Source organism: Cryphonectria parasitica (genome assembly GCF_011745365.1).
Source record: "Cryphonectria parasitica EP155 unplaced genomic scaffold M406scaffold_2, whole genome shotgun sequence".
In the NCBI taxonomy this organism is placed as follows: domain Eukaryota; kingdom Fungi; phylum Ascomycota; class Sordariomycetes; order Diaporthales; family Cryphonectriaceae; genus Cryphonectria; species Cryphonectria parasitica.
Genome location: NW_024468910.1, coordinates 32343 through 45042, shown reverse-complemented (window position 1 = coordinate 45042; position 12700 = coordinate 32343). Strand labels below are relative to the sequence as shown.

Below are 12700 nucleotides of genomic sequence, written 5' to 3'. Positions count from 1 at the left end.
TTGTAGATACTAATAAGAGATGCAGTAGTCTGTAAGGCTTGTATCTTTCTGCCTTGTTCTTCTTACAGCTATTGCATTGTTATAGGATATTCCCAATTCTTTTTCTAAAGCTTAGTAGGTTCTAATGTCTTTTAATGCATTTATAGATTGCTTTAACTTTCTAATATCTGTATGCTGATGCATTATGTATATCCTTGATATAGTTATCTTGTTCGTCTGAAGTTATTGATTCTGGATTCTTTTCCGAAGGTTCTATTCTGAGAGCAGCATTCAGTTCCCTGTATGCATTAACGAGATTTCCTGATTTATCTTGAGCGAAGATGTTCTGTATATCCGAAGAATCTGCATCTCGATAGTCTGATCTTCTACTGAGAGCGTCTGCTCGTCCGTTCTCCGAGCCTTTGCAGTATACAATCTTGAAGTCGAACTATAAGAGAAATTCTGCTCATCTAACTTATTGCTTATTCAAAATCTTGATTGTTATAAATATAGTCAGATTCTTGTAATCCGAATAAACTATAATCAGATATTGTGCGCTAATAAGGTAGTATTGCTACTTCTCGAAGGCTTTTACTATTGCTATGAATTTCTGATTAGGGATTCTGTAGTTGATTTCCAAGCTATTCAACTTCTTTGAGAAGTTGCTTATAATTCTTAGATGTTCTTAGTTATCTTGCTAATCAAGTTGTTTTCCAAATATATATTCTGATGTATTAGTCTCAATTTTAAAGGGTTTGTAGAAGTCTGCTTTATATAGAACTGGTTCTGAAGTAATATGCCTGATGATCTCGTCGAAAGCTTCTTGTGCCTTAAAGATTCATTCAAAAGGCTATTCTTTTTTGGTGAGATTTATAAGAGGGTGTGCGATCCGGCTATAATTCTTAATGAACTGCTTGTAAAAGTTGATATATCCAAGGAAAAACCTAATATTCCTGATATTTCTGGAAACTGACTAATTCCTGATAGCTTCTACTTTATCTTTCTGTAGCTTAATGCATCCCAGCTTAATCGTGAATCCGAGATAGTCAACCTTTTGTATATAAAAGTGACTCTTTGTGAGTTTCATAAGGAGTTTTGCATCTTGAAGCGTTTGCAATACTGTTTCCACATATTCCTTGTATTCTTCAAGTGTTCGAGAGTAGATAAGAATATTATCGAGATAAGCAATAATGAACTGATTCAGATGCTTGCATAGAACGTGATTAATCATTTCCTGGAATGAAGCTGGGGCATTTGTTAGATCAAAAAGCATAATCAAATATTCGTAGTGCTTATAGCGTATTCTGAAAGCAGTTTTCCATTCTTCTCCTTTCTTTACTCTGATCAGATTATAAGCTTCTTTCAGATCCAGAACTGTGAACTACTATACTCCTTGCAATCTATCTCGTAGTTCCTTGATGAGTAGCAATAGATATCAGTTCTTGATTATAATATTGTTGAATTGTTTATAATCAATATATAGTTTGAGCTTGCTATTTTTCTTAAATATAAATAGAATGAGATATTCTGCTGGTAATTACAATGATTATATATATTCCTTCTTAAGATTCTCATCGAGATACTCCCGAAGTGCCTCTAGCTATGCCTTGTTTAGTTTGTAGATAGGGAAGAATTTGAGCTGTTTTCCTTTTTATAGCAGGATCTTGTAGTTGTATGGGCTGTGTTCTGGCAATTCCGTATTCAATTCTTCCTGGAATAGTTTCTTGAACTTGTGATATTCTCGTGGTATGTTCGCAAGTGTTGGTTCTGGTTCTTGTGCTGTTTCTGCTATCTGGAGGAACAGTAGGTACTGTTGAGCGTGCTTCTTTTCGTTCGTTGCTTTTGGTAATGTTTTTAAGAGCTTTGAGCGTTCGCTCCGGGCTGGACTGAGCGCTCGAGAGCTTGGTTTCGAGGTTTTTTTTGTATGAGTCCACAATTCACTTTCTGAAGCTTTTCCTTGTCGCTCCGGAGCGGACCGACTTGCTGAGAGTCTCGCTTTCATTGTTTTGCTAACCTGTTGGCGCCCTGGCACTGTTTGGGTTCGCTTATCACTAGATCCTTCTCCTTGAACTATCAGCCCTGCTAACTTGGAGATATGTATAAAGTCATATAAAGCTTCTTTTCCTGAGTATTCTTCAACCACTAGCTTCAATCCTGCGCTGTTGATTGTAACTATCTCTCTGAGTACAGCCCGTTCCCATGAGATCTAGCTAGTAGTTCAATCGATTCGAGGATTATGCTCCTTGAGCTATAAAAGTTCCATAATTAGCTCATGTTGTGCTGTATTCGTGATATCAAAGAAAGCTCTGATTACATATTCTTGGATTAAGATAGATAGATAATCAGTCTTCTTATTGATTATTCCTTAATTGTATGCAACAGGTTGTTCTTCTATGATGCTGAGAGTATATAAGCATCTCTTTCATTTCCATTGTAGTTGTGCCTGATTGATAATGTATGGAAATATGAAATTTCCCTGAGCGCTACTATTCAATAGTGTGCTGTATCTGCATTCTTGAATGTATATATTGAACTTAATGTAAGCATAGTCTGCCTTGAAAGCTCCATATAGAGACTGTTCTGGTCTAATCATCTGCAGTTCTTTTACAAGCAATTCTATTCTTTTGGATTTGTTAAGAACTGCTTGTTCTTCTGAGCTTGCTTCGCTACTTCTTAAGCAAGCTTCTTAGCTTGCTTTTGCTTATATTATCATTATTCCTAGTTTTTCTTCTGTTAATGCTAGTTGCATATTTTATTATTGATATGAATTATGCAGAGTATTATCTTATACTGCTATTATTTTATTTTCTTATTTATATATTGTATGGAGCAGTTATCTAGTAGTTCGATGTATGCTGAACCAGAACTAGGGCGCCGTCGCCCTCGAAAGAAAGAGGGACAAACAGCTGCCGAAGCAATGGGCAAGGGCTCATGCAACCCAAGCGTGCCTGTACAGATGAGGACAGCAAACTAAGGCCACACGGGCGCAAGAACAGGGTGAAAAACCTGTCTTAGACCTGTCCAAAGGGTTCAAAATTGAAAAGAAGAGAAAGGATGCTTCATTGTTGCTTATAGCTAAAGAATTTGAAAAGTGGGTGGTATCCTTTATATGTATGAGGACCCTTGACCCACTGTACTCCATGTCCCACGGACTACCACCCTGGCCACCACAACAGTCCTCCCCCAGCAACTTTCTTCCAAAGTTGCGACAAGTCCAATGGTGTGCCAGGTCTGGTCAGATAGAAAGGAAAAGAAAGAACTAAAGAATCCATCGCAAGCTGTCGAAGGAAGCACTGCAACCCAAACCATTTCGCAATCCGACCTCTGCACCCAGTTTGATTGTCTGAGTCCTCACTCAAGTCAACGCAGTATTACCAATATCCGCCCATGATCTGTTTGCAGCGCGGGCGCAATCTGGATACATCCTAATGTCGACCTTCCCTTCGTCCCTGTCTGTTCTCGAACTCCGCCCGGGCAGCAGCAGTAGCAGTGGCCCTCTCTCTATTCTGAACCACCGTCCGTTCAATCCTTTCACAGTCTGCTCTCCACACATCCATCCTGATAGCATGCTCGAATCCTGTCCAATTCTCAAGACCTACTGAGGGTCTGACAGGAGCAAGACTATGGAGCTCACTCCACAAAGGCACATGAGGTTGCCGAGGTCTGTCAGGAAGATTAGAACGCATGATATTGCTGCTTCTCAATCTTCGGTGCAATGGAACATCAGTAGTCTGACCAGGCCTGGCCGTTTGCTGCATTGACAGCTGGATTGTTGCTCCTGGACCGGCTGGCGATCTTCGAGGTGAGCTGGCATAGGGGTCGGAAGGAGTTCTTTTAGGTTGCGGCGTTCTTCAACGCTTTGCATTTTCATGCCTTGCATTCCAATACATTGCGTTTCTGCAGCTGCGGTCTTCATAGTGAAATGGTCTCAGAGCTGGTCAACATGCTCTGTACCGGGTGCTTTTAAAATTTGGGTGATTTTATAGTATTCTGTAGTGGGTGGTAGCAGACGACACTTCGTCCCTCCTCCCCCAGCAAAACACACGAGATAACATAGGAAAGACAAAAGGAAAACGTGTTTTGCGAACCAAAGGAAATATGGATAGAAAGAAATCAGCCTCCCCCACGAGCCAAGAAGGCAGACTTGGTCGGAATTGTTATAAACATCCCGCTTCTATCCGCTTTCTCCTGTTCTCGCTTCTCTTTCTCCCTTGCCCGTGTAAGACGTCCGTCGTCTCCACCATTATTTTCTTCCCTGACATTATCATCGGTCTCGGTTGTCAGATCTATGTCTCCTGGGTTTGGACTTGGTTGACCAGGTATAGGATCATGGCCAATGATATCTGGGACCCAGAATGTAGTGTCGTCGCTCATGTCCATCTCCCGAACCTCGAGGGTGTTGTTGTCTGGTTCACCCCGCCAAGGAGCTCGCATAAGCAGTGCTCATCTGCAAAGAGTTTGTGCTCCCTTGAAGGGGATTCCTTGCAGAGATGGTTTGGGGGCGCCTGATCAGCTGTGAGATCTCCCGCAGAGCCTTGGTCTGATCGTATGAGACATCCCGGGTTTGTCTGAGAGTCTCAGATTGCAGTCTCAAAGAGTGAGCCATTGCAATCTGATCGATGCGAAGTTGCTCCATCAGAGATGCCAAGTGGTTCAACCCCTGCTCGGGCTTCTGGACAGATTCGGGCTTCAGGATCTGTTTAGTTGCTTCAGGCTGGCCTTGCCATTCGCCGGTTGAGTGCTGAGGAGGTTGGTAGTGCAATGGTCCCCCCAGTTTGCCCAACCTGAGCTGGCGGGTGATTGGGGAAACCATGAGTCGGCTGAGAAACAAGCACAGGTCGCGCCTGGTCAGGAATCGGTTGAGGTGGTGGCACCAAAGGAGCTTGGAATTGCGCCTGCTGATGGAGTTGAGGATTTGCAGCGCCAGATGCAAGCTAGTCTTGAGTCTCCTCCTTCTCAGCGGTAATACCGTGGTCAGCTCGAAGACGCTTGATCCAAGTCGAGAGGAGTTTCATCCAAGCCTCAGCAATAGGCTGAGTATCCCTGATCTTGAGACGGGTAAGAGCGTTGTTATAGTCAACAACGAATGACCACAAGCTCGCAGCATCAGTAATGAAACGGTTGTTGATGATGTTCAGCCGCTCCTGCTCAGGTGTGTATGCTTGGAGATGATCCCAGGGCTGATATGCAACCAACAGTCGGTCCTTCTGTTCGCCCCATGTCTTGGCACTCGTGGTATATCTCTCTACTTTCCCAGCAACGACTGCATCTGAACAGAAGCCTTTCATGAAGTTGAGCGCCTGAGTGTCGTCAATGCCTTTGATTTGACGCCACCAGTCGAAACGCTTCAGCCATGATGAGACTTCCATCCGAGAAAACAGTGTCAAGCTGCCACCAGCGAGTTCGCTATGGGAAGGGAACCGGAAGTTAGATCCATACTGTCCACTCGCAGAGGAACCAAACGAGCTCGGGGTTGGGTCAGGAGACTTGTCAGATGAAGAAGCTATCCTTTTTCCTGGTTGTCGCTTCCCTCGATGTTTCTTTGGCTTTCTGGTTCGAGATCCTTGAGTTGAGGGCGCCACAGCCGGAATGCCTTCCGTATCCTGCGGAAGACAATACTGTGGAGGTCGAGGGGGTTCAGGTGCTTGAGGGAGGTTCAGTCTGTGAGTGGAGCGTGCATGAGGTCTGTCTTGTGATGAACAACAAGGGATTGAGTTGGCTGTTCTGTGCTGCACTGGGATTTCCTTTATCAATAGTCCTGCCAACCAATGGAGGCATTTCTGACCAGGTGTAAGGCGTCGATTAAAGTTCGACATCGGATGATGTCGTCGTAATCCTCGACCTCTATTCCTCGTGTGCACTGACGGTTCCTCATCTTCACCTCCCTGTGTCCTTCGCTTTTGGGATAATGCAACCAGCAAGCTTTTGATCCAAAGGATCAATGTGGCCAGACGTGTCCAGGTAGAGCGTGCTGATCGGACCATCGCAAGGAGCACAGACCTTGTTAACCATGCCACTTTTCTCCACAGAGTACCATCCACCAAAAGCATCCCACTCTGTAATTTAACCATGGACCCACATCCGACATGGTTAAACTTTCCGCCGCAGCCTGTACAGGTCTGAGCTGTATCAGCTTCTGTGTAGGATCGTTGATTGATGTGGGAAATGTTGGAAAAAGGAATTCGTTTCTTCGTAATATTGGCCCGCGGGCTCAACGCATCGTTCACCAGCCCACGACCAGAACTCACACCACTCCTCCTCTGTCCACCCATCTCCCCTTTACGAGAGGTCTCAGGCATGACCCAGAGTCCAGACATGATGCACAGCCTGTCGTGTAAGCGTGATAGATAAAGGAAAATAAAAGAGCTCAGCAGGGAAAAAGAGTGCGCCCGTCCATAGGGTAAACTTGCTGCTCTTACTGATCCTCACGAACTGTGACGCAAACAGCCCTGAGCTACCAGCCTGAACAGCTAAGTCCACACTCACCGCACCATTGAACCAGAACTAGGGCGCCGTCGCCCTCGAAAGAAAGAGGGACAAACAGCTGCCGAAGCAATGGGCAAGGGCTCATGCAACCCAAGCGTGCCTGTACAGATGAGGACAGCAAACTAAGGCCACACGGGCGCAAGAACAGGGTGAAAAACCTGTCTTAGACCTGTCCAAAGGGTTCAAAATTGAAAAGAAGAGAAAGGATGCTTCATTGTTGCTTATAGCTAAAGAATTTGAAAAGTGGGTGGTATCCTTTATATGTATGAGGACCCTTGACCCACTGTACTCCATGTCCCACGGACTACCACCCTGGCCACCACAACAATGCATTGTGATGCTATTTGTTGAAAATCTCTCTGAAGCAGAGTTTCTGTTCTTCAATAGCTTAAAGGATTTGTTCTGATTCTCTAATGAAGAATTATTTGTATTGCATCTTGTCTAAGAAATGCATTCTGCAGCTATAATAAGTGCAGAAGATCCATGCTAGTTCATGGTATAGATTGTAAAGCAAGCTGATTCAAGAATCCTTATTTTCTCATGCTTCGATGTTTTGCAAGAGAATGCAGGTAAAGAGCTTCTCTAGCTCCATTCCATAAACGAGATATTCAATCTATATTGTTTTCTTGTTCTATCCAATACTAAAAGAAAATCTTCCTATAAGCTTCTTGGGTTTATTATTTATGAGAGACTCTGGTGAACTGTTGGATTGCTTGTTCTAGCTTAATCTTTCTGTTGCTTGAAAAGCGTTTTCAGTATTATTTAGATATTTATACTAATAACCAAGAGAGTATTATCCTTTGTTCATTTCTCTAGTTATAGTGTCTGATGCAGGTGATGGGGAATGATGAAGAGCACTGTTATTAAGCTCTTTCTCCAGCGCTTAAATGCTTCATTCAGTAATATCAGAGCAGTTCGAGTTGTTGCTGCTCGTAGTCATGCTAAGCATACATTCTCGTTCTGCTGTTGCTATTTGTCTGCAGCGCCTAGGTTTCTGAGAGAACTATTCTGAACCTTCCTTACTCGAGAAATATATTAAGCAATTATTATTATAGCAGAATGTTCAGCTGAGACTTCCGTAATCAATAGAGTTCGATACTTGCTCCAAGAGAGTGTTTTTGCTTAATTGATTAGATTTCTATCATTAAGCAACATTTATCTAGCATTCCTTCTAAACTGATTGCTATTTATTCTTCTGAAATTGATAGCAGTTGCATGCAATATATTCTTGTTTGTTGCAGTTGTAGCAGATAATGCTGTTTCTCTTGCTATACTGCCTGTTAGCAGCATTGAGTTCTATGGAATCAGTATGTATAGTGCTGCTCTGAGCTGTGCTGCTCTATTATCCGCTATTCTTGTATTAGAGTTTCTTGCTTATATTAGCTGAAAATCTCCAAATCTAGCTTTCTTCCTTCTTGAATTTCTTCATTCGTTGTTTATACAAATGATTGTTGATGCAGATAGCTTGATTGGAGAATGTTGCAAAGTTCTCCAGCTAATTCTGCTTAGAGATTTCATCTTTAATATCGTTCTTGAGTTTCTTATAATAGTATTTTATGAGATTCTTATTCTTTCATAAAAGTCTTGCTAAGAGCTGTTTGAATCTAACTATATAAGCAGAAGCTAACTTGATCTGCCTAAGATCCATAAGTTGCTGAGCTGTAGTGCGTTCTTCGTTGGAATTATCAAAGGTTTCTTTGAGAGCTTTTTCGAAGCTTTCAAAGGAATCGAACATGTTCTTAATACCCTGAGTACGTATATTGGGGTTGTTCTGATGCTCCAAGTGATTGTATAGAGAAGGCTCGTATTAGATAAGAGCATCCTTTTCGAGATGAGTTTCTGCAAGAATAACTTTCTCAGATTCCTTGATAAACTAAGTCTCGTAATACAGAAAATACGCTCTGCAGTGGGTAAGGAATCCATGCAGCGTTTTTTGGTTGCCATCATACATAGCAGGCTTATCTATTTTGTATGCCTTTCCAGCACTATTGGTGGCTGTAGAGGTGGACTGCGCCTGTTGAGCTTGTTGAGCTAGCTGGGCCTGCTGGTTGGCGATGGTAGCGCTTTAGGCCTGCTGTTGTTTGCGCAGGTCCTGGATACGCTGGATGAGCTGGTATACCTAGTTGACCAGTTCTTCCTGAGTGGGGGCGTGCGAGAACGAAGGGGTTCCTGGAGAAGCTATCGTATTCCGTATTGCTCAAGAGATAATACTGAACCGTTCTTGAACAAGAGTTGTTAAAATGTAATGAGCACTGCAGCAATCCGAAGATTCCAAAGTATACAAAGGGGGTTTATGCTAACAAGAGCGGTGTTGAAGTGCTAAGTTCTTGAATACGGAACTGTACAAGTCTCAATAAGCGATGCAAGTATTCACTGCCTTTGGGGCTATCAGAGTAGAGAGTAATCTGATACTTAGATTGACAACTGAAGAGCTATATACGAGATCTATCTAATGGGAATGAATGTATCCTTATATATTGAGCTCTTCATCGTGGCTCACCTGGCTCACCGTGATCCGTGATCCGCGTCGTGGTGATCCGTGATCTGTATCGTGGTGATCCAGTGAGCAGCTCACCTATGTTATCGTGATCCAACCCTAACCCTTGCTTATGTAATTCCTGGTGGTTGTCCGATGTTGGGTCGTGACACCTGGTTCCTTGTCGGCGGGGCCTGTTTCGTGACCTGCATGTTGAATGGGTCATAACACAAGCGCCACTCTCTGCATCCCAGATCTTGATAGTCTGGTCTGCTGATTCTGAAGCTATACGCTACTGTTGGGCGAGAAAGCAACAAAATTAACTAAATTGCTATAGTATTCGAGCATCGAGATAAACTCCTCAATATTATCGAGATTCATGTTGCCCTCTATAACTAGGAGATGAAGAAGTTCCAGCTGCAACAAAATAAGCGGTTGCATACTTAGCAGAACATCTAGAGGGTGAAGCTATATCCAGAAGACTATGCTGCCCGAAACTAATTAAAAGCAAGCAGCACATGTGAGTAGAATCATTCCTATATGCAGCCATTCCTCTGCAAAGATACTGAACCAGGTCTGGAACGTAGATTATCTGCATCCCTGTATTATGCCTGTGTTTGTAACTAGTATGCATTGCCTTCCAGCTGGTAGACTTGCCTCTAGTACGATGCAGATGCCGATCGGCACAGCCTGCAGGCTGCTGCTTATTGCTTCCTTGACTGAGAGGATAGCTTTGATCTCAGAGCCCGCCTCTCGTAGCTATAATAGGCTCCGATAGCTTTATCAAAATCTGAACAACTTGATGAGCAAAGATACAGATAGCGAAGCCGCTATCTTCCCATGATCGCCCTAGGTATAACCAAGCCAATAACGCAGCCGGTAGAAATGCAGCGAAAGGCGAGGTACTGGATATACCAAGGTCACTGCTTCGTAGAGATTGAATTCCTCCTAGCTATTGAAGACAGCCCTAGTAATATTAGAGAATGCACCATCTCGAGGTGGTTATTAGTATCTTAGTACACGAAAGAGCTTGGTATAACCTGCACGTTAAATGGGATTACCACAGCAACAGTCTCGAGCAGAGTTACTTCCGGCTCCAACAAAAGCTATCTAGCAATTGGGAAAAAAGACGAAAACAGAAGGCGGTAAGCTAAAAGCAAGTAGGCCAGGAAAAGAAAGGAAGGCGGTAAGCTAGAAGCATGTAAGCTAAAATTTTAAAAAGGAAGGCGGTAAGCTAGAAGCATGTAAGCTAAAATTTTGAAAAGGAAGGCGGTAAGCTAGAAACACGTAAGCTAGAAATATAAAAGGAAGGCGGTCTAAGAGCATAACAGAAGCGCCTAGGTTAGGGTTAGAATATCAACTATTTTAAATCAAAGGGGAATGAATAATGCTACTACAGGATAGTTTGAGTGTAATGATCGGTGGTGGAAGGTGCCACTGTACTACATAGATCAAAAGATCAGCAGATATTCGAACTCGCTGTTCGAATATTCCTTCCAACCGTACATATAGTTTATGCCTGAACCACGTGTGGCAGTGGCCATAGGGGCCTCAAGTGAATGAGGCTTGGCTGGCCACCCTGACTCACTGGCCTGGGCCATTCAATGGAAGGGCAGTGAGTCGCCAGGTACGCTAGCCTAGTTGGGACTAGTGCCAATTGCTGGCTCTATAGAAAGGCAATTGGCAAAAGCGTGCCTTGAGATAGATTAATTGAAGAACCATCTTCCCTTATACCATTTGTAGTACACCATAGAGTGCCTTCTACACTGGCGCCCGATTATAGTGACAGCATTACCCCTGCATAAACCCTCAATCGACCTCCGGTCCTGCCTGAGAGACCCACCCGTTATTGCCCGACAGATTTGCTGCAGTGCTTCCATGTTTGAGACGCGGGACAGAGGGATGTGGATAGCGAGGATGGTCTGGCGCGCTAGTAGCTCCAGGGAACCCAGAAGCTCAGAGCTTTGCAGGGCCAGATCAGAGGACCCGACGATGCTGACAGGCCTGCGCAGCACCAGGCGGAGGCATATTGTGGGACCGTCGAGAACGGCAGCTGTACTCTTCTCCGGGATGCTGTGCTCTAGATCCTGCATAAGCAGTATAATATTTGACAGATCAATTAGAATATACACCTGTTCTTCCGTTTTTCTCTCGGTCCACTGCTGGAGCAAGACCCGGATGAACAGAGCAGCCTCGTGCTGCTGTTCGCTGTAGAGTAGACTGAATGTGACAGAGGCGGGCTTCAGACCAGTGAGGTAGCGAGAGCATCGAGGTTCGACTTCGAGATCGATCCACTCGACTACAGCCGCGGCCCTGTGTACAATGGGCGGTGCAGGCGTGGCCGGTACAGACGGGGGCAGAGCTGAAGCAGCCATAACAACTGGGATTTAATATTTTGTATTAGTATGGTTCATTTACATTGGAGTTGAACGAGAAGGAGATCCCGCCCGAAAATTAGGCGCCCACCCTCCCAGGCTTTTTGTCGTGGTCAAAGCAGCCTTGACTTTTAGATTTCGTAGCAGCGATGTGATGGGCCGAAGTTAGACTCGCAGCGCGATGCGTGATCGAGGCTGGTCTCTGATGATGCCAACAGGGAGCTGCCGGTGTTTGGTGACCCAATGCCCAGATGAGTTGGACCTGTTTGGGACAGCAACGGCCGCCGAAGAACCAGGCTGTTTAGACAGCTTGGGTCTGAACAGCTTGGTTAGTCATAGACCGAATGCCCAGATCCTTGGCATCTGTAGCTTGGCAGTTGGGCTCCGCGGCGGGCTTTCTTTCCCTGTTGCGTACTGCGCGGTGCGATGCAGTACCCGCACGGCGACAAGAGGGGCCGGTGTTTGGTGACCCAATGCCCAGATGAGTTGGACCTGTTTGGGATAGCAACGGCCGCCGAAGAACCAAAGCTATTTAGACAGCTTGGGTCTAAACAGCTTGGTTAGTCATAGACCGAATGCCCAGATCCTTGGCATCTGTAGCTTGGCAGTTGGGCTCCGCGGCGGGCTTCTTGTTGCGTATTGCGTGGTGCGATGCAATACTGCAGCATCAGTCGAGACAACGACAGTCGGTGGGTGGGGGGGGTATTAGTGGTGGTTGGTGATAGGGCGTTGGTGATAGGGCGTTGGTGATAGGGCGTTGGTGGTGGCGGCGGTAGGGTTTGCATTGTTGGAAGAAAAAGGATAAAGGAAGAAAAGAAGGCCAAATCTTAAGCGGGTTTTTAAGCTTCGAAAAGAAGGGGGCTGGGGCCGCTAAGCGCTAGTTCGTTGTTATGACTCATCCAACATGCAGGTCACGAAACAGGCCCCGCCAACAAAGGACCAGCGATTACAAGCTAGCATGCGGACAACCCAACCAGAATTAGGCAATCAAGGGTTAGGGTTCTGAATGGGGACCAATCAGAGAGGGACCGCAACAGTCACTCGTCGGTCCTTACGGTCCAGGCTAGGGACTGCAACAGTCGCTCGTCAACTCTTACGGTCCACACTGAAGAGCAGGATATATAAGAACACATTCATTACCATTAGATAGACCACCAGAACATAGCTCTTCAGTTGTCAATCTAAGTATTCATTTGTTACACACTTGAATAGCCCCAAAGGCGAATGAAAGCACTTGTACGGATTACTTGTTTATATTTCCGTATTCAATTGGTTATTACTTCGATACCGCTCTTGTTAGCATAAACCCCTTGTGTACTTAAGGATCTTCGGATATTGCAGTGCATCATTATATTCGTACTTAGCATGAAGGTGGGTGGATAGC

General features: G+C 44.7%; 4 protein-coding genes across 4 annotated transcripts; all 4 read right to left on the bottom strand.

Moving 5' to 3' along the window:
* Positions 1–3508: 3508 nt before the first annotated feature.
* M406DRAFT_58346 (uncharacterized protein) lies at positions 3509–4181 on the bottom strand. The gene has a single exon (XM_040924603.1). The coding sequence runs from the start codon at positions 3893–3895 to the stop codon at positions 3680–3682; it is 216 nt and encodes a 71-aa protein (XP_040779151.1). The 5' UTR covers positions 3896–4181; the 3' UTR covers positions 3509–3679.
* A 732-nt stretch (positions 4182–4913) lies between these two features.
* M406DRAFT_75956 (uncharacterized protein) lies at positions 4914–6296 on the bottom strand (the record flags this gene model as incomplete). Its single annotated transcript, XM_040925922.1, has 2 exons — positions 4914–5640; positions 5845–6296. The coding sequence occupies 2 exons, from the start codon at positions 6294–6296 to the stop codon at positions 4914–4916; spliced, it is 1179 nt and encodes a 392-aa protein (XP_040779150.1).
* A 1742-nt stretch (positions 6297–8038) lies between these two features.
* Positions 8039–8272, bottom strand: M406DRAFT_249874 (uncharacterized protein; the record flags this gene model as incomplete). Its single annotated transcript, XM_040916646.1, has 1 exon — positions 8039–8272. A coding segment is annotated over one exon (234 nt), but the record flags the coding sequence as incomplete, so codon positions are not given.
* Positions 8273–10314: 2042 nt separating this feature from the next.
* Positions 10315–11316, bottom strand: M406DRAFT_354857 (uncharacterized protein; the record flags this gene model as incomplete). Its single annotated transcript, XM_040923010.1, has 1 exon — positions 10315–11316. One exon carries the CDS (start codon positions 11314–11316, stop codon positions 10648–10650), a length of 669 nt encoding a protein of 222 aa, XP_040779148.1. The 3' UTR covers positions 10315–10647.
* Between the last annotated feature and the right edge of the window lie 1384 nt (positions 11317–12700).